General features: G+C 44.3%; 1 protein-coding gene across 8 annotated transcripts in view; it reads right to left on the bottom strand.

The window, feature by feature from the left end:
* Positions 1 to 24703, bottom strand: part of sdk2b (sidekick cell adhesion molecule 2b) — a 251231-nt gene extending 226528 nt beyond the window's left edge. For all 8 annotated transcript variants that reach the window (XM_056429473.1, XM_056429479.1, XM_056429475.1 and 5 more), the window contains exon 1: positions 23954 to 24703. In XM_056429473.1, coding sequence (XP_056285448.1) covers positions 23954 to 24032 — 79 coding nt within the window. In that variant the 5' untranslated portion in view covers positions 24033 to 24703. The remainder of the gene's footprint in view (positions 1 to 23953) is intronic.
* Positions 24704 to 26613: the final 1910 nt, after the last annotated feature.

Genomic DNA, 26613 nt, shown 5'->3' with positions numbered 1-26613 from the left:
AAAGAGGACGTCTGGTCACCCTAAACTATAGCTCTCCAATTATATCTCACTCATGTCATTTGCTCTTATTTTCGAAGCTTGTTCTCTGTTTCTGTTAACTACTTATTTTAAAGGTGCCGTTTTTACGCTCACTTTGGAAAAGGAGGTTACAGTAAAATATGGCAGTGTTGAGGCCAAAGGACAAGAGCTTTGCTCTGGATTTACTGTGAACAGAATTTTTTTCTTTTTTTCTGAGAATATGCCAGATGAGCTGAACTCTGAGACCCATCGACCAGAAAATATCTTGTTTTTTTCAAGAAGACAAGAGGGTGCAGAAAATAGAGTCAGAGTCCAATGTTTGGAATCAGGCAAACCCTTGGGCCAACTTGAGCCAACAGATGGTTTGTTACACAGCCGTCTGAGAGGTCTTCAATGGAAATAGTTTTGAAAAGGGCAGGTCCTCTCAAAAAGTTAGTCGGCAGGAAGAACCATCTGTCAATCAAGCTCTTACCGTCGGGAGAAGAGCCAAACACATTTTCTCCACAGAGAAAGGTCTTCAATGCCACTATTAACTCATCTTTCAATGAAGACATACCCCCTAGATCTACACTAACCTCTGTCGGAGAAGTCATTGTTTTTCTGAATAAACATACCAATCCCATAACCGCCAGAAGCTTCATCCAAGGTGCTGATTGGTCCGGTCGCCCTGCTCAACAGATCTAGACCAAGCATTTATTTTCATTTATTTGGACTGGCAGAGCGCTAAAGGCCTTCATGGCCTCTAAAAGGCCGGCTCCATCCCACAGAGTGCTTACATGGACGCTTCCTTGTTATACACCGGGCGCGAGGGAATGACTTTCATTTAAACATTCCACCACAGAGCTGTGGGTGATGCTGTCTACGTCTAGCCCGAGGGCAACGATACAAGCACTCAGACATCTTTCAAACCTTTAAAAGACAGATGAGGACCACATGGGACGAACATGAGCAACGGCTGTAGGAAGCCCACGGTGATTCTCAAGTGCCATGGGAATATAATTAAAGTTCTTTAAAAAATTAAAAAAGAACGTGAACGATACGAGAATAACAGAGAAAAAGAAACCTGAAAATCCTTGGGGCAGAAGAGACATTGAGAGAAGAAAACAAGATAGCAGATGAGGAAAGAAAGGGGGTGATGGAGATGGGAAGAAAAATATGCCTGTGGCAGTAAAAAGAAACAAAACCAGCTCATTACTGACCCAAGCACACGGAGAGAAAGAAGGAGATGAGGGAAATAAAAGTTGAAAACATACAGCAGCCCAAACAGGAAAGAATGTAGGGAGGACAACAGATAAAAGAGGAAAATATGTTTGGATTTCGGTATGTTTACACGGTGGCATATCATCGTTACGGCGATTTAATCACAGGGTGACAGCAGCATGTTTTGGCGTCCCCGTTAGCGGAGTCTGCAGGGTCCTATAATGAGCAGCAGACCCTTCAGAAAAGCAAACAAGTTTACTCTTGAAGACGACAACAACAACAACAACAACAACAAAAGAGCCACCCCTTCATCCAAAAGAACATCCAAACAAGCATATAAATGTTCCCCATCTTTGTATTTCTGCCGCCTGGTAACCTGACGTCCAGAAGCTCCTTTTCACTTTCCCTTCTTCTGCCTGACTCATTCTGCGTCTGTGTTTTGACTCCGTCTCGGCTTCTTCTTCCCCCTTTTGTTGCACAAACATGTTATTCACAGACGCTCACTCTTCCTCTGTATCTGGGCTGCATCTTTCTCTACCACTCAGTGTGTACCAGTGCTGTCCTGTTTTTACGGGGTGACAAATTCACCCGGCAGAGCGTCACACTTCCTCGAAGTGAAAAGTACAGGGTTGGGAGCTGCACAGGATCCCTTCCACCGACACCGCTCTCCAGAGCGCCTCTTTTGACCCTGGTCCCCGCCCCCTCCGGCCCGGGGAGCGCTGCCCGCCGCTTTCCACATGGCTCGCGCCCAGCAAGCACAGGCCATGGTGCAATGAGCCACAGCTTAACACCATCTCAGATACTGACAGTGTGATTGCAGCTCAGGAAATGGAGCAGAATGGTGACTAGTGAAGCCAAAACGACAAGTCAACAGGCCGGCGAGTGGGCGTGTACCGGGTAATGAAACAGCAATGTTTTCCTTGAAAACGGGAAGCAGGAACCGTAGCTTCATGTACTCCAAACCTTCGGTACATCAGTTAAATTAGCTGCTGTTGTGAGGGAGTTATTACCGAGACGGTCTAAAAGGCCACTTGTGATTTTTCTAATGCATGCAATGAATGAACTTCACCAAACCGATGCGTTATTGATGCCCTCGAGAGCAGGAACAATATAATGACATACGACGGCCTGGCAGACGCTGCAGGAATCCTGGCAATCCGATTATTAAAGTCCAACCGGAATCGCATTTATTCCTCCTTTTGTTGGCTTCTCTGTGTTTCAGCCAGCTGGAAAGTCTCCCATGACTCCAAGTCAAAGGATAACACTATGATTTTTTTTCTTCAAAACATGATTCTGTTCGAGGTTGCTTTGCGCCTATTTTAAATGATAATGCAGTACTACCAAACACACAAACTATCACTCATGTGATACTGCCTCTATCTTGGCAAGCCTGCAATCCCAGCCCAGCATAGTAGGAATGATAGCCATGATGGACGATTCTGCGGCTCACAATTTGCATCCAATGCCAACATCCAGTGCCAGGGTCGAAAAAATCATTTCCGACTTTGATGCAGTGGGCTGGATTTTGATTTCCCGCCACAGACCTATAATTGACATTTGCCTTGACCTCAATTATTTCCGAACCTTACTGTACCATAGATGCCGGGCGCATTGGACGTTGTCATTGAACGTAACCCGGCCTCCTCTGGCAGCCTTCCACTCATGTAGAAGTGGTAGTTTGTCAGTCAAACAGCAGTCAGAGTGTCAGTCAATTAATCAGCCTGCCAGTGAAGGTCCCATCATGACTCCATAGGCAGGGAGACATAGTCCCACTGCAGATTCATCAGCCTGTAAATTATATTTCCCTTCATACGTCAATTTCCTATGGCTCTCTTTGAGGGCAGAGGACACGGCAATGATCTCCTACGCTCTCCCCTCAACCCTCGTACTCACGCTAGCAAACTAGAATCCAGCTATAAAAATAAGAATGAGTAAACAAAAAGCCATTTCATGATGTTTTAATGGGGATAAAAACATCCCTTCGAAGAAATATATTGTAGTTAAGTAGGCGCCATCGTAATCCCACATTGTAATGGTGGCATCTTAATTATGGAGAAACTATGCTCGCCCTATGAGACAATAAAATATTTACTGTGAAAATTCATGGAAACACACATCCTGTGAGTTAGTACATAATGCCTGCAGGCTCAGAGACGTCAGATCGCACACAGATAGTAACAACCAGTAGTTATTCCACATGGCTCGGCTCAAGGAAGGATGAATTAGGCCCAAGAGCCATAAGTCATGTGTGACCCAGTCAGACGTAATCAGAGCCTAATTCAACAGAGATACCACCACTGGGGCTGGAGCCCGGTCCTCATTAATCATTACAGCATCAGCTACAGTACCGGTCAGTGGCTTTAGTCGAAATGAATAATGCCCCGTTTTTACTCCCTCTGTTTCAAGCTGAAGCGCAGGAAATGGCAAAGAAGGAAATCCAGAGAGGCACTGGGAGAAAACAAGTGGTGCCCAGAATAACACAGAGGGGGTCAATTAAGGCCACGTGGCAAATGCAGCGACTACAACTGAACACAAATGTTCTCAATTAAAGACATTTTGCAAAAAGCACAAAACAGCTTAAGAGCTCCAGAACAGGTGTTAACTAATCCGCTAGAGAAAGACATAGATCTATATCTCTCTCTTTCTCTCAGATAAAGAATTAGCTGAATATAGGGAGACAAAAACTGAAATCTGGGGTTGGGGGGGTACAGTGAATGCCAATGCCCAATCACCAAATTTAGAGTATGTGGATAGTTATGAATTGATCCCTCGTTTTCTGTCCTCTCCCCACTGCACTATAAAAGGCATAACAATGCATAAAAAACACTTCAAACATATTGCTGTAGCAACTAATTTCTCTGTCACTCAGTAATGAATTCAGTCAATTTATTAAACTTCATCTTTTATTTTTAATAATCTCATTTTACATAGCATGCATTACATGTATTGCTGTCAATTTAAAAGTTCATAGTATTTTTCGCGGATGGCGTACGTATCACATCAAAGGACCTCGACGACTTCTTTATCGCCCTGTCACACATTGTGGCAATACTCGAAACAGCTTTGCTCTTTTTCCTCGAGGCGCCCTGTTTCTGTGCACCGTACAAAGTGGATGTAACAATAAATTCCTTTGCATGAGTGGAAACATTTTCAATCCGAGCCCCCGCCGCGCTCACGTCCTTCCATCGACTTCGCGAAACCATCTCGCCGCTTTCGAAATCCGCTTAATGCCATACATAATTCAAATAAAGGACATGTTTATGTCACATTATATCACCTATAGCTCTCGTTTGCTATGGAGCGAAACGAGCGGCTTTCCTCTCGCATCGGACAGAGAGCGATCGGTAAGTGGAAAATGGAAAACCTGGAGCGGCCTAGAGCCGGGTGATTACAGAATGATTTGAGCGTGGAGCTGAAATTGATGCGGTTCCACCCTGGTCACAGAGTGTGTGTGTGTGTGTGTCACATAAAACAACTGCTACTGTTTTAGTAAGGAGTTCCCAATCGAAGGAGTGCCTCTCAGGGGCCCGTCTCTCTTAGGGGTTGGCGATTATGCTCAGACCAGGGGTTTTTTAAGTTATTTTTTAGCACCGTGCTTTGGGTGGCCTGAGACAGTTCAGAGTTGCAGTGAAGCGAAAGATACATAGATCATGTTTCTTTGTTAATTGTGTCAATAAAGCCCCAGGATGTTTCCGTTTGGACGATGTTGAATCGCCATACCATCAGCCCAAGTAATGGCTTCTGCAGTAGCCCGGCTTAGACCTATAGCCCCTGTAATATACTTAGATGTAATTACATCATCCATTTGATCGATTAATTTGGTCTCCAGTTAAGACACTACAGTTGAAGCCAACACGTTCACTCCAGATATGACATCATCTCTCTCACTCTGACTAAATATGAGTGAGGGAGAGACGAGGAAATATATCTTCATGCCTAAAAATCTGGAGCACAGGACAATGTCACCTTTCATTTGGGGCTAGAATAACCTTGGAGAATTTTGGCCAGATATGACTAAAAAACGGCTATTTCCCGTAGCCGAAAATAGGCCCTACAGTATGGTTTGATGAGAGCGACAAATCTCAGGCCTGCCAGATAACACATACTGTGATTGTGCACACTTTAGTAACAACACAAATCTGAATACATATCTAAGGATGACGGATAGAAAATGTCATAACTCTCTTCTAACCCATCTCTTTCAAACTTCTTTTGTAATCTTTGAACACGTCATGATAACTTTATATTTGACCTTGGCCTGATACTCGAGCTTGAACACGTCATTATGAAACCTTTTGGATTTTAGATGCCGAAAGTACTCGATTCCCCCACGGCACGAAGATGATTACGGCCACATTTTCAGAATGTTGGCATTGACTTGGCACCGAGGTAGCGTTTCTCTTGACATCCCTGTATATCCTCTTCACAACAGAAGTACGAAGATATACAGTACAGTTTGTGGGAACAGATTCAGTACATGCACACTGCCCACACATTGTGTGCATTATCATGCACAAGAGACACAGACACACTATGGATGTTCACCACAGATGCACAATAACCCACCGCCAAGCACATAAACACATTTTCTCTCCTACAGTGGTAATTAATGTCTCAAGGCATCACTAACAAAGAGCTACAATCTTCCGCTCGTAGGCTCAGCTATCTCTCGGCCAAACAGCTGACAGGTCCCCCACATAATGTACTTAGTGTGTGTCTCAACTTGGCCTTGCATGTGGATACATTCCAAGACAACTCCCGATTTTCGCTCTGTACAAAGTCTGCACTCATCACAATGCCTCTCTAAACACCAAGGAGACGTCGGAAGAGAGGCTGTGCACGTCGTGTCCTTTAGTGCACTTTCCTGCAACCTGAACATCAGACACAGCTTCCAGGAAAACAGTCATGAGCGATTGGAGAGAAAGGCAAAAGTATTTTTTTTTACTTAATTTATCATCTCACTGTCGATGTTCATTTTAGTTTTGGCGAGGAGAGAGACACTCCTGGTTGTTCCGTCTAGAGTGACTTTAATCTCTTGGAGGTCAACCCCTACGTGTGTTCGCTTTGCAGTTGGCTCAGATACGGGCGTCTTTCTTGAGAGAGCCACTTCTATTTTCTGCCAAACTGTTCATTTGTGATGCCGCTGATAAGATGGCTTCTTGTTAACGCATGCTGACGAGTTCATTTTAAGAGCAAAATGATAGCAAAAATAAACATTTACTTACCTAAGCAAAGTTGTGGATGATTGCGCTCTCTTTCAATGTTAGGAGCTACTCCGGGAGATTTGAGCGAAAAAGTTCACACTTGGACACTTTATTTACAATTCAGTCAAAATCCTTGTATAGACATGGCGTTTGATGTACACAATAGTCTTTATGACTATTGTACTCCTGGTCCTTGCCAGCCAGGCAATATGAGCACCAATACAGAGCAGAAATCCAATATCAGAAGACACTATCGTCTATGAGCTTACTGAATCACATGTAGCTACTGTAGCTTGTGCATTGATCACAGAGTAAGTACTAAAGCCGTTTGGGGAGTGATTTCATGCCAGGTAGGCTCTCCCTGCTCACCCCTGACTGAATAACCAGACCCGGAGGGGCTCCTCCACAGCAGGTGCTCCATTAGATCCTAACCCCCCACACCCTGGGCTCCCCTCCCCTGCCTCATCGCCCCCCCCACATCACGGCCAGCACACAGGGGGCCGTGTTCCCCTCAGCATTAAGACGCACCACTATGTTAGAGCTCTATTAGCTAACTAATCTGAGAGAACTTAATTTTATTAGCCCCTTAAGACTCCTGCCAAGGCCCCTTTCATCCTTTATGGATTCAGTAACTGTGCGGGCTCCATCTCCCTGTTCCCTCCCTTTTCCTCCTGTCTCACTAAATTTGTCAACCCCTTCATCGTGCATGCCTGCTTGCCCCCCCCCCGTACCACACAGTCCAGCTACGGTGGTGCTTGCAGGACTGCAGCAACTGTGCATTACAGACACTCGCGCGAGCATGGCATATTTCACAGGGAAAAATTGCACGCAACTCACGTGCGGCTCTTCCCAGCCGAGGCCCACTGCAGGCCCAGTGATCAATAGAACAGACGATGGCGAATTGAAAGGCAAGAAAACACACAGCAGGGACTTTCAGTTTCGGGGAAATGGACAGGGGGTGAACTACCGACCCCCACTGCCTTATATGGCTTCTACTTCATCTCCAAACTCACTCTCCTCCTGCACCAGCAGACAGCAACACAACCTGAAGGTGTGTGGGCGGAAGTGACAACGACACAAAGACAATATCAGCGGGGCAGTGGGTCCCTGACGCATAGAGCAGCGCGGGCATTACCGTTAGCGCGTTTCACATTTGCCGTGTGATGTCCACTTGAACAAATCGCCTGAGAATGCAGGACCACAGTTCCGTCTGCAGTCGTATCAAAATAAAATCTCCAGCCGGTGGACCACTTCCAATGTATTCATCTGATCACAACAGAAAGAGAGAGTGGGAATCTATAGTGGCTAGGAAAATGAGAAATATTGCATATGGGTTGCCATTACACATTATGCAATAGAGACAGAACTCAACATGCATCAAACATACATCGCGATGTTCTATTAAAAAAACCAAAGGGAAGACGTCTGCCAGCTTGAGCTGTTCAAAAAGTACAGGCCATGCATACACAACATAGAGGCTTGAAAACAGATGGTTCCTGTGAGCTATAAGCCTTCCAAATCGATTTGCTGCCAAAGGATAACACTGGCATTGTTTTATGTTGTTATTATTTTCTACAAATTACCTCAAGAGACCACGACCAGAAGAGAATTGATCCTACTAACCAATTTTGTCCGTGTAGACAAAGCCCAATATAGCTTATGCCTCGGTGCCTCAAGAGCTCCATTGTTGTGCAGAAATGGTTGCCTCGGGTGATATATGTTTTGATCCGCGACAGCCACTCTGGTATCGTTTTTTACCCTTGACTTGAGTCGGTTTGTGTCATTGTGGAAAAATGTGGTCTTGAAGAAAATTCGGCCCAGTTCAGAACCATCATTAACAAATGTCTTCTGGCCAGATTCCTCTTTTAGCAGTGTGTAACATTTCTACGTGAGTAAAATGTACCCACATTTTCAAATCTGGTTTAGAGTCAAGGCTGGTGTGATCCAATCGCAAGATAATCTCTAGATAATGTCTAGTCCTTCACGACAATGAACTCTTCAAGAGAAACTATCTCAAACAACTGAGACCTAATTTTCAATCTCAGAATAAGTACGCACTTTGATGAAATAATAGGAATTAAAACACATTTGTTCTTCTTATGGCATCGAGAGAGATGTCACACAAGTGCAACAGTATGCCCCTTTTAACGGTTTCTGTTGAACACTTGAGTGACTGCATATGATGCATTCAGCGTTGGTGTGGATCTTTTAATTATAATTGCTGAAGAAAGACAATTAAAAGACAAAATAGCAGCGGCCTTTTCCTTCAAGTGTTGCAGCAGAGGTGAGTTTGGATTCAGCATGTGTTTTGAAGACCGTTGCTCCTGCACACTCCAGATGTTACTTCGTCACAGTGTTATTCTATTATCTCAGCTACTGCATACGACCGTTCCACTGTGAGGCTTTGGTGGAGGAAGATCAGAGCAAAACAAAAGTGACATCAAACAGAGGGCAGCTCCCTCGTGGACGGCGCTGAAGGGAAGCGTGGATGTCTTGCTCAATATGGAGGGGCTGATGGTAAGGCGGCCCAACGGCAGCCTTGGGCTCTGTGCCAGAGAAAGCACGTACTGGATACATATACGGGCGTACGTGTGAACTCACACACATACCCACAAGCACGAACACGCGCACACACACACACACACAGGAGAGAGACAGGCACAAGAACACACAGTCACTCAAGCAAGGATGGAAAAGATTCTTGAAAAAAATCAAACAAGCACGCACACACACACATGGCAGAAGCTATAATAATGCCATCGTAGATAGCCTAATGATATTGGAGGGCAGAGTGTGCGGGCTGCCTTTGATATTCTCTCTTTCCCTCCTCATCCCTCAAAGCTTGCTGCAAATATACAAGCAGAGCAGGGTAGAAGGAGAGCAAAGAAGATGGAGAGAACGCGTGAGAAAGAAAGAACTGCCAACCTCCATTAAAAAAACAAGAGAAAGATGGATGAAAGAAAGCTGATGCCTTGAGGCCCAAAAAAAAAAGTCAAACTGGGTCTTCTCGCTTGGCTGTACCTTTCGGAGGAGGCAGTGGACAGTTGACAGCCCACCGATCTCACAGCTGGCCCTCAAGCCCTGGCTGAACAAAAGGGCCGAATTTGGCCGGAGACGGCGCCCCAGTCTGACAGATTTTCTCCGGGAGGCAAATACAGCATGTCCGTCTGGTCTGTCAGTCCATCTGCTGGCTGCCAGCATTAACCCCGTACCTCACCCCATAACAGACAGAGAGATCATTTCTGATCATGGCTGTCAATCATATTTCAAAGCCTCCTCTCCCAGTGGTAACAGAGGCAAAGAAATGTCCGTCAGTCGAGGGAAGAAACGGAGAAGTTTGGTAAGGATCTCTGTAAGTACCACATCAAAAACAGCTTGTTTGTGTTTGTCAGCTGGAACATCATCGCTGTGAAGCACCACATCCTTTGACATGACGGTGTCTTCCGGCCAAGCAAGCACGTCTGATTCCTGCGGTCATGACGGATTGTGGGCACAGGTCTATTTTGGGGGATATGAAAAGGCTTGGTGGGTCAAAGGATCAAAGCCTATGTGTGTTTGCACCTGAGGGGCAAGGCAGCAGCTGCGGAAGCCAGGGAATGACAGTTGTGAGGGGCTATTTGACACTGTGTCTAAATTCATATACGGCCGACTGAATGAATACACAATGAGACCATTGAACCATTTGCCCAGAAGAAAATATTCCCTTGTGAAGTTTCCACGTAGTATTCTACAACAAAAATGGTATACAAATGGTACAATAAGGACCAAAGGTTACTACCAACAATGTTTGAAAAAGAGCAGATTCAAAATATGAAATACATACAGCTTGTTCAGTCCAGCGGGTCGTCGTCTCGCAAAATAATATTAAAGTAACACGAAGATGAGTGATCACTCATTTCATCATGGCAGATCAGAGTCATGTTTAGCACAATAATAGCAAGCAGGGGCAAACGTTAACGTTGCTCTGTAAATCAAAAGCGATTTTTTAAAAGAAGGAAGGCCGGCTAGATAGCTTGCGAGTAACCATTAGACCCAGTTAGCCGGAACTTGTAAACTAGCTGACCTGCTGTCAACGTGTTAGCTAGCTAGCTAGCTTGCTAAATCCATGATACTTAAAGGCTACACACAGAAAATAAACTGAACCGTGAAGTACAGTATGATGTGGATGACGCATTAAGTCATAAGATTTTACTCATTTACTTTGGTATTTCTGGACCCACTAGGCTACTCGTTTCATTCGTTAATGCAAAACCTTGTCTCAGAGAGTCAGTGACTTGCCATAAGTGCGGTAAATGTGTCGCAATAGCAACAGTACACATTAAAATGGCCGACCCTCTGACCATCCAGCTACACTGATTTGAATGGAAACTCCCAACGGGGCGACTGTGGCTCAGTGGAAAAAGGGTTGTCCTACAGGTGTGTGAATGTTAGTTAGTCCTGATGTGCAGGTGGCTCCTCCCATCTTATCCCATCAGTGTATGAAGGAGTGTCAATGGGTGAATGATGTCATGGAGTGTTAAAGCACTTTGAGTGGTCAGAAGACTAGAAAAATGCTTTACAAGTACAGATCTATTTACTCCTGTTTATATATATTTCCCAACAAAACACCAGATGAGAGACTCTTGAAATCGTGCCAAACTGTTACTCCTCCTTGAGAAGTTAATGGTCCTTTGTCAATGAGAGCAGCAAGTGAGCGGTCAACTGCTGCGTCTTGTCCAATCAGTCGGACGCTGAAGAACAACCACTCTGCAGTGAGATAGAGTGCCGGCGGCAGGAGACAAAGGGATCAATGACAGAGACAGTAATTTGGACTGGAGAATTCATTCTGTTTTACTTGAGCAGAACTTTTACATATTATTTAACTTTTTTTTATTTAAATATCTTTTGGTGCATATATATTATATATTTAACGGAAAAGTGTAATTAATTGAGAATGAATGTGTATTTTTTTACAAATGACTTCAACTTTTCATTCATGCAAGGAAAAATGGGTCATTTCTCCTTTCAAAAGTTACTTAGTCTTGCTTTCAGTCACACAATTACGTGTATTGGCCTATAAACTATATGATTAATTTAGCCACTTTTGAAAATCTCATACTTATTGCATTTCCCTGACATATTTTACATCACATTTTGTTTTCTTTCATATGAAGGAGCTCTAAATTATTCAATTATATTAAATCTATAAAAAATTAACAGATATTGCAGAAGACAGCTACTTTTTTTATGTCGGACATTTATGTAACTAACCGAACCGTCTGTGATAAATATCAAACTTCTTATCTGTCTGTGGGTAGTGGCAAAAAAAAAGAATATATTTCCCAAAATGCCAGTGTTCATTTAAAGTTTACAAAAATAAAACAATGAAATGGGACAATGTTTCACACCAGGCAGCTCCAGTTACACACTCACTGTGTTGCCGTCAACTCAAAGAAACAGATTTTTCTCTGCTGCTCAGTTCCCTTTGCCCCTGTAAGTGTGCCTTTTTTATTTCATTTATTTTTTAAAGCGTGGTCTGTAAAGACTGCTACACCCTCATACAATCATTTTCTGGATCCCACAGGAGAAGAAAGTAACAGATGGGGAATGAAACAGTGCTGCTTGTCTGTGCTCATTCAATAAAGGTGTGTGTGTTTAGCTGTGTTTGTGCGTGTGTGTGTGTGTGTCTACATGCGTGAGGGGGATCTTAGCATGCATGCAGCACTCTGCCATTGTGTGTCTATTTGTTTGCATTTTCAAATAGTGTTTACAAGAATAAGTCCGACAGTGTAAAAAAAAAAAAATGCACATGTGTGTGTATGTGTGTGTTGAGTCAGAACCATGAGGGAGAGAGGGATGGCGAACCTGTGCGTAGGTTGTGTCGTATGCAGCTTTGAGGAGGAATGAAAGAGCTAGTAATTGGCCACCGTTGGAAGCCTTTTCTTCAGTGTTGCAGTAACACTTAAAGGCATCTCTTCAAGGCTCTATTCTACTTACCACCGAGCTAACCCGGCCTGAGCGTATACTTAACCTTCCCTTTCTTAACATATCATATTTTTCACTTCTCAGAAATGTTCTGAATAGTGCAGTTAAGTGACCGGCCTACCTCTGCTAACAATACCAGTAATGTACATCTATGGAGAGCCTGTGGCTCTCCCTGAGTCAATCCCTCACACACTTTCTCCATCTGCCTTAAACATCAACAATCCCAAGTGCTCCTTTTTCACCACAAAGCTATTGTTTGAAAAGGTTCAAAACAGGATTTGACGCTTTACATCTCAGATTAAAATGTCTGTAGAACTAGCTTACAAAACCTAAAGAATTCCGAATTGTGTCATGCAGAGAATGAACACACAGAGATTCATTCAGAGATTCAACACACTCCTCCTAGAGCTTTTTCAGCTTTGCATTCTGGAATTTCTGGCAGGGAGAACAATACAAAAGCGGCGATAAAAGCATCCAAAGTGGAAACTAACAGGCAACTCAGCATATAAAACTACTAAGTTTTGGTGAGTACTTCAAAATACAAAGAAACTTTTAGTTTGATTGTCATAATTATGTTGTGATTGTGCCTGCAGTCTTTGTGAGGTATCATACAATATAAACTCAGGGTGACCCATGCTTGGGAGACCGGCTGTTCATTCTCGCTCACCTACTTTCCATCAGTCATCTACAGCTCCACCGCCACCGACCACGAGAAACAAACACTGTCAAAACACTCATTAACTCATTCATTTAAACATAGCCCACACACTGAGTATAAATATTTAAAAAGACCAAGCTGGAATTTACCACACTAGTCAGGCATTGAAGTCACTGGAGAGAATTTACTTTCATAAACAACTGTTTAATTCAAGCTTATTTGAACCAATAACATAAAATATTTCACAACGGTTGTCAAACAGAACAATATAAAGCATTTAAAATGCGATAACAAAAGAGTTTACAAAAACTGAATTTTACACATTTATGGAGTCAAACAACAGTAAACCACTCGAATTATAGTTTGGAGATGGAGATTAAGACAAAGACCTCTCAAGTTTCAGAGGATTCAATGATAGACAATGGTAAAATTATCTTTTTAAGTGGGCTCATTTCATGTAGACGTGTGCTGGGGTGGTAAGCATTCTGGTTGGCTGTGGTACACAGCAGCTCCACAGTGCTGTCATTTTACCAGAGGTTTAAAGACTTCTGCCAGGAGGGAAAAGAGATTTAAAGACAGGTTGCGGAGCTAGCCAATCCACTAGGCTGTCCTGAGTTTGTCACAGGTGTAGATCGTCCCCTGAAATGGCATTAAAAAAGGTAGGAGCCCATTCCAACAGACAGTTAAGCCGTTTGAAAAACAGCCACACAAATTTAAACTACAATTTTGAGTAAGAGGTCTCAGGCAGCTGTGCCTCCAAATCTCTCAGCCCCTTTAACTGTCAAATGATGGCATATGTGATGTACTGCATCCCTTGCCTTGAACACAACCGTTACCTCTCGCTTCACGGTAAAAAAAAGGAAAAAGAGAGAGAACCAATAAAAATGGCCCCCTTCTCTTGAGTTAAATATGGCAGGCCTTCTTTGCATGCCCTAGCTTGCCTTATTCCCCTAAACTTGACCCTGCTTAAACTCAATATAAAGAAAGGGGAGAATGAAGGGCATGGCAGATTCAGAGATTGGGGTTGCAGAGAGATGTGCCCCCTTGAACACAGCAATTAATCAATTAGCCGGAGCGAATCAATACTCCCCGTCCGGCTCAGCAGGCTGACAGCACTCAGGTGTAATTAAAATTGTAACTATTGACAAATCAAGATGGATGAAGCACTTCTTGCACCGTTCAGCTCAGCTCCGAGAATGTGACTGTCTTTGTGCGCATTTCCACAAAACGTGCGCGGGGCATAAAGGTGGTCGAGTTGGGGTTGAGAAACAAGGAACGCTGCGGGGTCAAAGCCGCGCGTTCAAACACCCATCCCTCACTCTGTCATCTCCCATTATCATTGGGTCACTAACATTAAGTAGACGGCTGGGAGTGTTAAGTGGCTCGGTCATGTGTGAAGTGCATCCAAGCAAATGATAATCAAGATGTTAATAGAACAAATCGTCATTGCTCAAGTGTAAAGGAGTGCTGCGAAGGTACTTTCTCCAAAAGTGGGCAATGTTCTTACGCCTCTCGACGGTTTAGATATGGTAAGCATCTCCATCAGCAGGTGATATCTGATCCGAGGTGTTCTAGGTGTGTAGCAATAGGGGAGATGGATGTGGCGATGGAGGAGCTGGCGAAGAAAACGAGTGATGAAAGTTGTCAGACTGTAAAAGGGTCAAATTAAGCCTTTGATGAGCCTCCAGGTAATTAGAGATGCTGCCATCACCTCTCTTCTTTTTCTCTCGCTGCATAATGCTTTCTACTCATAGGAAGGCAATTGTGAAGTACATCTGCTCGCAAAAAGAAGAAAAGTAATGATTGAACAGTGTTTGGTTTTTACACAGTGTGTGGCAGGAGTAGAAAAAAGAACTCATCAAAAGCAATATCATAGCCGTCCATGACCAATGTGCAAACACCAGCAGAACACATTCTCTTCTTCGGAGATGTGAGACGCGTTCCAACGAGGGAATCATGCCTTGAATCTCTTGAGACTGGCCCCTGAAGCGTCAAACGAGAGAAAAAATGACAGAAAGCAACACCAGGGAGCAGTTGTTTATTGTAGTGTTGAAAGAGGAGGATACATTGGCCTCACACAGTCTAAGAAAGACTGGTTATTACTTTCTCCCGTCTGTATCTCTCAATCAGTGCAAAGTTCAATCTTTGGCTAATTACACAAAGACGAGGAATATATCTACCAACTACAGCGCAAGCGATGTATCATTTAGCACGTCCTTCTTTAAAAACACCAGAGAAGAAAAGCCAGTAATTGCCAGTCAAATGAAAAATTAAAACAGTGCCTCATGTGCTTGTCTAGTCTACTGACAGGTGCAAAAATGAGGCTGGAAAATTGAGCGATCCACCAAGAATTCTCCTCACAGTATTCAAGGTATCGGACTCTGAAGCCCAGTCGCTTCCTTTATGGCAAACACTCCACTTCCAACTTAACTGTCATACTGCATTTCATTTAATGCACCGCATGCTTCCACTTCAACTATCCTCCCCCTGCCTTTTATTTTTCCTCCATCTTTAATCTATCTGCTGTTTATCTTTCGGGAATACATTCGTCAGCCTCTTAACACAGGGTCCAACGAAATGGTGCGTTTAAACTCGAGTGCAGGCAACGCTTTCTTTTATATCCAAAACGGTGCCATTTCCAGACAATCTGTTTCAGATCTCAAGACAGCACAGAAGTCTTTAACCCATTCTGAGCCATTGGATTTTATCGTAGTCAAACAACAAGTTGCATTTCATTCACCTGGTGGTGAGTGGCACCTAAGGGGAGGAGAGAGGCAATGGACTCACACACAGTGATTTTCTTGGGGGTCATTGCACATCGTCTGTCACAGATCTCTCCAACTAGAATGCTTTTCTATAATAATCAATTCACCTCATCTGAGATCGGTAGTATCGTTAGCGTACATCCATGTGAAAATTACAACAGTCTTGGATCAACAATTTTGAAAGCAAATTGTATATCAAGGATGCCTTGCCGTGATCCCGAATGCATCACAGGCCCTTTACTTTACGAAAGTGGGTAGGTTTTGTCATGAAATGCAGTTAATTTAAGAAATTCAAGCATGTGTAAACACGACGGCTGGCAGATAAGAGGGAAACAAGGCTGCAGCGTGACGGGATTTCAGTGGACATCACATTTGATGCAAAGGCCTTACCTGGGGGATTAGACAGAAAGCCGCCTTAGCATAAATATATTCAAATATCATTAGAGGACTGAATCTAAAACATAGCCTCCGAAAATAGAAAGTCCCTTCAAAGCCAAATGAATAAACATGCTCAGACCTTCCTTATAATGTGTGAGTAATACCTCATAACAGTGAGCGTATCCTCCAAATGCATTTTATAGCTGGAAGCAGAAAAAGTCTCATGTTCTAATAGTTCTCTTCATTCCAAATTATTATTATGTAAAGCATAAAAATGTGTTCTCTCATCAAATCAAAGCACCTCACAAATCAAAGTTAAGGCAATTACAATCTTATTCCGCCCTTTCAAATGGCAACAGCTGTTTCCCTTGGTCAAAATTGCAGCGTAATTGCACACGGTAGCATATGGTTATGGCTGATTAATCCAACTTGGGGTGAAGGCCCCATTATTCCTGCATGGGATGGGTAAATAGGCAGTGGATCCAAGTGCTGGATAGATGGGTAATGGGATGGCAAAAAAAAGGGAATGGGCCTTTGATGAGACGTCTGTTAGAGATGGCGTGATTGTCAGAATCGATCAGGTCCTCTACCATCCCTATCTCAGCCATTACATTGATTTGCTTGTCATCCGGCTGCTTCAAGGGAGAATCATGCCAGCGGTATCAAGCTATGTAGAAGAAAAGGGGCAGTATAGGCTAAATCCACAAAATATATGGCTCTAGGCCTCAAGGAACTCCATGAACTTCATGCTCAACCAGCACTGCAGGGACATTGTTATAGCCCCAGGGGAGCCCGGTGCATGGCAGCAAGTCAGGGGTGTGATGATGGCTAAAGGACGGCTCACTGGCCTGTTGGTTTGGACAATAGTTCGCCAAAAAGTGGATTTTTAAAGGACGTTTTAAAGCGGATAGTTTGGAGGAAGACAAAACCAATAGCCGATAAATCTGCCAATATCAGGAGTTGCTCTCTAACACACACGTATTAACTTTCAATCAAATGTATCTCAAGGACATATTGACTAAATGCATGCGGCCTCCATTCAAAGCGAGGCGGCGCAGTCGTCGGCCACTATCGAAGCCCAGTTCTGTCCATACCAATACTTTTATAAAACATGGATGTCCTCTAGCTTGGACAGGCAACGTGTACACAGACACACACACCGAAGCACACACCCACTTATGTATGGATACAAATTATTAGTCCACTTGCAGATACACACACACACACACACACACACACACACACACACAAAACACCTTCCCCAGGGAATAGCAATTACAGAGTTCAGAGGTGGTTTCCCAAGCCCCCGGCCAATCTGACTCCATTTCTACTACACACACACACACCGATCCACATGAGTGAGTCTGGTTTGGGGGCCTCCTGAAGCTAGTGTCACTCCAAAGGTCCACGCTCATTTCCATCTTGCCGAATGAGGGAGGATGCTGGTAAACAAGCCTTGACTCTGGCTCCCCCCTGACTGTCCCTGCATGCATAATGGCCCTCTTAAAGAGCGAGAGAAAAGTCGAAGTCCAAAATCACATCCCTCCTTCTGGCATTCTATTTTCTTTTTTTCCTTCTTTTTTTAGGGGTCATTTTGGAGCCCACTTTGAAGGACATGTTCAGGAACAGACCACACTCACTACTTGGCACTGGGCAACTGAAAGTAGTGTGTGGTGTAAAAGTGCAGAAGGCCTCCAGGTGCTAATTTGGGAGTGCAGAACCGTGGGTTGGCTTGGCTCAGGAGATATGGAAACACAGGATACGCTTCCACCGCAGAGGTATTAAAACAAGATGGAAAGCCCTACCGTAAATCCCTCAATCCATTCTCAGCGTAAAACCTTGTTCGGGGTAATGCTTTATTGTTGCGACTTGAACAAAGCAGAGTGAAGGCAGCAGCAGCATCAAAAGAACATGAAAGCCTGGTACTACACACATGTAAGCCATCAGGGTTCCTGCGTACTGTTCACCAAAGGTAGCCTGTACATGAAGGTGCACAAGCTTAGACTTCCAAATAAACTCTTCAAACCACCTCTGAGATCTACTGTACATGGAAATATGCACTCGCTAAAACAAGCTACAGACAGCCATAACTCCTGTCAGCATGTAATCCGATTTGCCCTGGTGCATAGCATAATGATCAAAGGAACGCTTTTAAGAATCAACAGAATAATCCACTTCATTCAGAGCCCCAATTAGGATATATGGTTTCACAATGATAATCGGCTCGTCACTACTAAAGCCAAAAAGACCAGTGGTACCTTTTGTTTTCTTTCCAGGTCATTAAACATTAACCCTTGTCCATCTGAATCAATGGGGAGAATTCCCAGCTGGCTTGGGATACCTCCTTTCCCAGTCCGCCCAGTAATGCGAACAGAACCCAAATGAATAACCATGTGAAGACACGTAGAACGGCTCTGGCAAATACTGACCAGCCTCATTTGTGCCATATCCCAGACAGCCGGAAAGACAGCAAGGGCTTAAACGGACTATTTGTAAATAAGGCAACTACATTTTCGCCTCAGCCCAACTGTTCTTGTTCTGGTCAACGAGTACAATCCTAAATAGTATTTTAGGAGGGGTTACATAATTAGTGTTTGAAAGAGCAGGACTGGCTGAAACGTGAGGATTCAAGTTCTCGGAATGTATTAAATGAGATGAGAGAGTAAAATGAAAAGTTGCTCGCATGCCAATGAGGGAATGTAGAGGCAAATGCTGAACAGATAGCTGTGAAATGGCATTGATTATGGCGCGACATTGTCACCCAGAAGCACCCTCTGAGGAGCGAGGCATTCCTGGTGGCATCATTTTTTATGTCATCTCGCCCAAATTAGGCTGACCTTATTTTTTTTCTGCTGCATTAAAAGTATTTCAGGGAACTTTGATATTCAGAGCAACAAAATCACAAGTCTGACCAAAAAGCAAGTCGATCCTGTGGGATATGTTTTTAAGCCTTTTAATGCTCGTCTGTATGAAAATATGCTTTTTTTTCCTCGCATGGAGGCAGCTTATCTTCCTTCTGGTCGATACAATATCAATTAGAGGGCAGCCCACTCCCTTAGTGGGGGCTGTGTGCTAAAGTCAGTCTGAACGCGACCGTACACTCATGTCATTTCGGAGTTAAAGGGATATTTGTGCATGTGCTTGTTTGCATTTGCGAAATGTCTACCTGCATTTTAACAAGGTGCCTCTTTGGTAACTTAAAAACGGTATAATTACATGTCTTGGACAATGCACGCAGCATGCTGAATGCAGAAATATCCTATCGAGTTTGGCAGGAAGTCACAGCCTAGAATAAACCTCGCGACAAAGATGCTTGATAGATGTCGAACCTTCTCGTGCTTTGACACGGCTCTACGAACACGACGTCTTCACACGATGAAAGAGAGGACACAGCGGGCCCCCATAGAAGTGGATGAAGCTCGAAAGAAGCAGTGATGAAACCCTCTTGTCAAATATATAAATATCAATCACGAACAAAGGAGTCTTTTATGCACAATAGCGCACAATTAAATTATTTTGGAGTGGGGGTTTGGGGGGCCGTTCAACACCGCTGTCAGAATAATAACACGGCCTACCTTTGGTAATAACAAGAACAGTGTATTGATAATTATCAGTAATATATTCATACTTCTGCACTGTGGGAGGACAGCCTGTACATCCAGGAGAGGGAGTGTGGAAAATGCTGAATTGTGTTGATGGGCATCAATAGGTGAGAAGTTCACGTATGGGGTCTTTCAGATTCATTAAAATCATCCGGAGGCTTGGCCACAGCCGTACTTCATAGAAAATATATAATAGCACTGTGGTTAAGGAGCATAAAAAAGGAAAGTGGGAATAAAAATGAGGATCTGCCATAAAGTCACTATTCTGACCTTGTCACAGCTCTGATACCTTCATTCTTTTAATGAGCGCTGGCTCGAGCATTCTTGTGTCTGTTGTATTTCTGTTTACTATTTTTATTTGTAAGCCATGAGCATTCTCACTCTCAATGTATTTCATAGAGTTCACAGGTAGAAATGCGAGCGCGCTGAGAACCCTTCGATTGGACTGGTATTTCAAAACGGGGCCAGGGGTCGATGGAAACAGCCCCACTTGCAGGAGCTGTGGAAGTGCTCTATGGAGAGGTAAAACAAAAAGGTCTTTCAGTTACGCCTCGCTCTTGGACTTGCCACGACCAGGGACCTTGGGTGGGAAGTTTTGTTCTATTTACGCAGCACAGTGAAACTCCAGACATCCCTCTGAGAAATCCATCACTAGACTTTGACCATGAGTTTTCTGGCCAGCACTGAATACTAAAAACAATATGTTGTGACCTTTTTCCAAAGTGCTGGCTGCAGGGATCTCGGACAGCCTCGTTCTTTCTCTCTTCTTCTTTTTTTTGTGCAAGTTATTTCATAGGGCACAGCTGCCACGAGGAACCAGTAATCCCTAGTCTGTCAATTAAGATGACCCCATGCATCTCAAGGCCTCCCTCACGTTACAATCATAATATTTTCCTCTAGATAAATCCATCACATCAGTTTCATATCATGCTAAAAAGAACTTGTACCTGCTGCTAATAAAAGAGTGTCTCATATCAAAGATGGGCTTTGATCAACCACCTAAAGGCAATGCAGGAGGCATCCGCCGTCTGTGTTCTACCAACATGGGGTTGGAGATTGGCTGCTCAGGGTCTCAAGTACACATAGACACAACCCACACATGTCGACACAACATCTCAACGACCGTTCGGTGGATTAGAGGAGTCACGTCGAAGAGGGGAAAAAGAAAAGATGAAAGTGGAGGCGCAACAGTCTTACACTGCAACATGCAACCACAGCTTCCACCTTTTACATCTGAAAGCCATCGACGCGCTCTCGCTGAAAATTCCCGCCACACGCTGATGATTATGCGCCCTACTTTGGTTGCCTGTGATAAGAATGCATCCAATTTGACTTCCCTCTGAAGCAGTCGGGAGGTGCTCCCAAACTGCTTGCATTTCATTTCCAGCCGTACAATTTCAATCCAATCTTCTAACAGATTTTAAAATGGAGATGACATCCTTGACTTCTATTACTGTGTCAAGGTCCAATACAGTAAACTAGAGGAAAAATAATTTTAAAAAGGCTGTCACTCTAAATGTGCGCATCCTCGCCAGATGACAGACAGCATGAAATAGCTGATTCCTATGCCGGTAGTGTCTCAGCAGCCCCCCCACCCCCCCGCCCCACGCACACACTGTCAAAACCATCCTCATGGATGCTAATCTGAGGCCCACGCCTCTGACAGAATGAAGTTGTCAACTCCCTCTAAAGCTCCTAAAGTGTCGAGCTGTAGCCCAGTTTGGCTAATCTGCAGACGTTGAGTGATGCAGAAGTATGTATGCCAAACATGGCATTCCAATAGAGTCCTCTCCCCCTCCCCACCCCACCCCACCGCTCAAAAATAGACGTGTTAGAAATGACAAAAACCAGCAGGCGAGCCCGGCATTGTCTCGCCATGACCTCGGCAAATGAATGGAAGTGAAAAGTGGGACGGACTAGACAGCTTCTCTCACTGTCACTTTAAACAAAACATCCGGGGCGAGTTGGGAGGACGGCATGGTTTTTTTTGTGGTGTTTTTTTTCTCCACGATATGAAGACGAGTGTGTTTACTGCATGTGTCAGCTACCAAAAATAGGGTGCGTGAGTGTCACAGGGCCTTTGTTTGAAATGCAGAACGCTTCCCCGTTTTAGATAAGTACGCCACACCAACTGAGAGGCCGAGTGTAAATTAGCCGTCAGTCAGACACCGAAAGAATATTAACAGTTAAACTGTGGCTGTTTTTCTTTCCGCTCACAATGATGATGAAAGGAAAAATACAAAACACAAGTTATCTCTCTCTCTGCTGAGCAAGCCTTAAAGCCAGACTTCATAGCACTTTGTTTCCGATGAAGGCCGCTCTCCCATCGTTAAGGAGCCGTTTCGGGTGGACTGGTCATTAAAATGTGGCAAGCGGTGGCTGACACGTCCGTCCGGAGGCATGCTACTCGCCTCATCATGTTCTTTAATCATCGCGTGGAAGGAGAGCAGCCCACACCGGGGTCGCTTTCAACGAGCTGCACTCCGACCGGTTTGAGTGTTCGTTCGGGTTGCAATTAGAGTCCAATTAAATCTTACGTCCACGAGCGACGGAGAATCTGAGGGCCACTGCCGGATGGACCGAGCCAAGAGGGAGTGGCTGGCTGTCGAGGCCTTTCACCCCCGCGGGGTTGCTACTGTAAATAATGTGTTCTGATTTAACTTGCTTGGCTTAAATAAGCATGAAGAGGGGACAGGCAGCAGGCATCCAGAATTAGATACAGAGTACAGATACGGTTATAGAGAGGTAGCCACAATGTCAGGACTCTCTATCCCCAGGACACACGAGGTATCAATCTCCTGCAAATGTCAGGAACTATGATATGCCCTCATGAATGATGGATATCTGCCTTGTTTGTTTTTTTCATCTTTTCTACATTGTATTATCGAGTGAGCGCCACCCAGGGCTTAGAGTCTATCTCGAGAGGTAATACTCCCCTCCTCGCAGTGGCAGCAATACCTGAATTCCAATAATCCCGGTGGAGAGTGAGCAGTGGAGGAAAGCAAAGAGCAAGAGGGAATATTTTTGTTTAACCATGTGTGTCGCCAGCAAGAGTCACCTTTGCATGTCTAGTGATAAAGGTTTTGGATTATGTGGGTGAGAGAGAAACCTACATATTGAGTGAGGAAGCAATTAAGATGCAGGGGTACTTTGCTGCGGACCCCCCTGGAGCACTCTCTAGGTCCCATGGTGCTCACTGCAGACCTCACTGTGCTCTACAGCCATGCAACAACAACAAAAGTGAAACTTTTCTCTAACAAAAAACAAACTGTCATTAACGGGAACATCTTCTTTTTTTAAGTATCTCCAGGGACATAAGAGTTGGGTAAAAAAAATAAAAATTATAAAAGGTTTGAGTCTGCTGGGCTCCAGAGACGCACTCCGAGTCTCCACTGGAATATTACAGGAATCTTGAGGGATTATTGCGGTGAGAATTTGAATCGTACTCCATCCAACTAAAGCCAAGAAGAAGGGAGAGAGAGAGAGCGAGAGCGAGAGAGAGAGAGAGAGAGAGAGAGAGAGAGAAACACAGACATAACTCTCAAAGAACCAATTAATTTCCACCATTGCGACACTTCAACGTGCACGCGCTCACCACCGTGTGTGAATATGTGAGCCTATCTGTTTATTTAGGGCACTTGTTTGGCTCGCAAACTTTTTTTATTTCCAAAGGGAGCGTGTTGATTAATGAATTAGTAGTATAGTAATCAAACAGCTGCGCTTCTAATGACACATTCATTTCCAAAAAAACGACATTACAACCAACGCTTCACCGATGGCACAGACACACTCTCATTCACACGCGCGCGCGCACGCACACACACACTCGCACACTCACACCTCAAGCATGATCTGAACATTGAATTCAGTTTTTGGGGGGGGGCGGGGGGGGGCGGGTGAAGTTCGTGTTTGTGTACAACGGGTAAAAAAAAGTCTCCCCGACGCGTAAAATCAACGTTGAACAGCCGCCGATGAGCGTCTCCAGCCGGCAATTGACATGGAGCCGTGACACAGTGATGTGGAGCTTAATTAATGAGGAAATTGCATGCTAGGTGCAAGAAGGCAAAGCGTAATGAACACGTCACGGATCAGGTGCCAGCGCTGCAGTGGAGTGTGCCACGGCTGCCCGGCCCCGCGCGCCCCACGGCGTGGTGCCACTCTTACCTTGCGCTTGTGTGGAGTGGATGAGTAAGGAAAAAAATAGAATCCATGTGACGCGCCACATCGATCCGTCCCCGAACATCGTGCCAAAGCCGGGCAGGACTGGACAACCAGTGCTCGGTGAGCTGTGTGGGTAGGTGGGTGGCTGGTTAGGGGCGAGATACGACTGTGTCCCGTGTCCTGAGTCCCGGCGTGGCTACGCTATCGTCGGGTCTCTGTCCAGGAACCCCGCCGTCACCTCGAATCGGGGCAAAGCGCGCCGATCAGGGAGCGCAACAACAACAAGACACCCCGAGCCGCTGCTGCTGCTGCTGCTGCTGCCTGTCGCGACTCAAACGGAGTCTATATTTGTTTGAGTGTTCTCGTTCCACAGACCCCGTGAGGTCCGAAGCAGTCAGAGTTGGCTTCTCTGAAGTATCGGACGCAACTCCGTCTGATGAATCCGGGTTAAGTCCAAATACAGTCCATATCTCGCTGCACCTGTAAGAAGGCAACCTGCACCCAGTACTTTTTCATCCACACTTCTCGCGTCCTTGAGATGCCGACTTCTTCTTCCTCTTCTTCTTCTTTCCCCTGCCTCTTAGAACTTCAAACTTCCACCCGCGCCGTTGTCCGCAACCCTCGTCGTTGCCAGTTCGGTCTCTCCAGAAACAGCGGACCGACTTTTAACTCGAATCCTGCCCACGGCGTGCAGTCAAGGTCGGGCCATTCAGTTTGTGACAGGAGTCTGGCACTGAGGAGAAGTTAAGCCGCTCTGAGAGCAGAGGACGAGGGCAGCAGGGTGGGTGGGGATGGTGGTGGGGGGGAGGGGGGGTGCACAGAAACTTGCATGCAGTCACGCTGTCATGGTCGGAGCGTGCGGTGGAGGAGAGCCCGGCTGCCAGTGTGCGTCGGAGGAGGACGAGTCCCGGGTTCTTTATGAGGAAACCTTGGATCTGACGCGCTAGCGGCGCAGCGCAGGTTGCCACCATGCGGCCGGGCGCAAAAACACACGACTGGGCACTACACTGACAAGCTTCTTCTTCTTCTTCTTCTTTTATTTTGTTCCACGAGAGGAACACATTGCTGTCCACACCACAGGAAAAAAAGGTGGCATGAATACAGACCTTTGGTTACCATTACAGGGCTCTCAAGTTTTGAAGACAGGCAAAGATAAATAAAGATAAATAAATGCATGAATAAATATAGGAATAAATAAATGCTTAAATAAATGTCTAAATAAATAAATGCTTAAATAAATAAATATAGGAATTAATAAATATAAGTTATAAATCAACAGGACATCATTAAATAAATATATCTCTACATTTCTGTATTTCTTCATTTATTTATCTATTTATGTGTCCACACGTATTTCTTCATTTATTTATGTGTGACATTTACGTGTCCGTATATTCAAATGAGCTGGGGCGGTCCGAACCTCTGTCTAAAGCATTATTGGTCACAGGAGTGTAATGCACCTGGTGTGTTGTGCTCTACTACTTCTGCCTGGCACATGAAGCTGAAGTTGACTCGCTCAGCTCACCGTGAGCAGAAGTTAGCCAAGACAGCTTTTTGACTTCAGCCGTTTATCAATTCCATGTACACTGAGTACAGACTCGTGTTTTCTTGGAGTCTGGTCTTGGGAGTCTGGTCTTGGGAGTCCGGACTCTCGAGGACGCAGGACGGTCTTTCTGGTCTTGTGACGTCACCACATCAACTGTTCTTGCTCATGAATTTCCTCCAATTATTCACTGTAAAATACTTTACAGTGGAGTAGAATGTGTTGCGGTGTTCACTGTTGTTTGGCGTAGGCTACGAATAAATGGTAATAACTATCCAACGTCTCGTAGCTTTCCTGACCCAGGGTCCCTACAATATGAAGCTATGAATCTTAACCCTCAGTCAAATTGACGTAACGTTATCTTTTAATAAATAATAAACTCTTTGTGCTCTTTAGATCCTCCAAAACCTAATTATATCTCATGTTTAGCCGCTACAGGAGACGTCGGAGCCAGCGGAGCATTTCAAAAAGTCCTGCCGAGATCAGGCTTCTCTCGGCGGCCACACAGCGCGCTGAGCGCCCGGAGCTCACTGGTCCCGCGAGCAGGACCTCAAATCAACGTCGCATATCATTATTAGGCTGAATCTCAATAAACCGACCACAGATTTGATGCTTAAACTACTAACTTCTCGGCTGCAAACATCCTTAAATTACATTCCGTGACTCAACAACAGTAGTATTTAGAATGTACAGACAATAATGCATAATAAACGCTGTTCGTCTACAGATCCAAGTGCTAGGGATCGATTGCTTCTGTCTTGCTCTCCGACTTGACCAATCCTGTTTAACAATGAGGTTCGGACCGCCCAGCTCATTTGAATATACGGACACAAATGTCACACATAAATAAATGAAGAAATACGTGTGGACACATAAATAGAGATATAAATAAATGAAGAAATACAGAAATGTAGAAATACATTTATTTAATGATGTCCTGTTGAGTTAGAACTTATATTTATTAATTTCTGTATTTATTTCTGTATTTATACATTTATTTAAGCATTTATTTATTTATTCCTGTATTTATTTATTTATTTATACATTTATTTAAGCATTTATTTATTTATTCCTGTATTTATTTATTTATTTATACATTTATTTAAGCATTTATTTATTT

Source organism: Pseudoliparis swirei, chromosome 13 (assembly GCF_029220125.1).
Source record: "Pseudoliparis swirei isolate HS2019 ecotype Mariana Trench chromosome 13, NWPU_hadal_v1, whole genome shotgun sequence".
Taxonomy (NCBI): Eukaryota; Metazoa; Chordata; class Actinopteri; order Perciformes; family Liparidae; genus Pseudoliparis; species Pseudoliparis swirei.
Note: the sequence above shows the minus strand (reverse complement) of the source record. Positions and strands in the feature narration are given on the sequence as shown.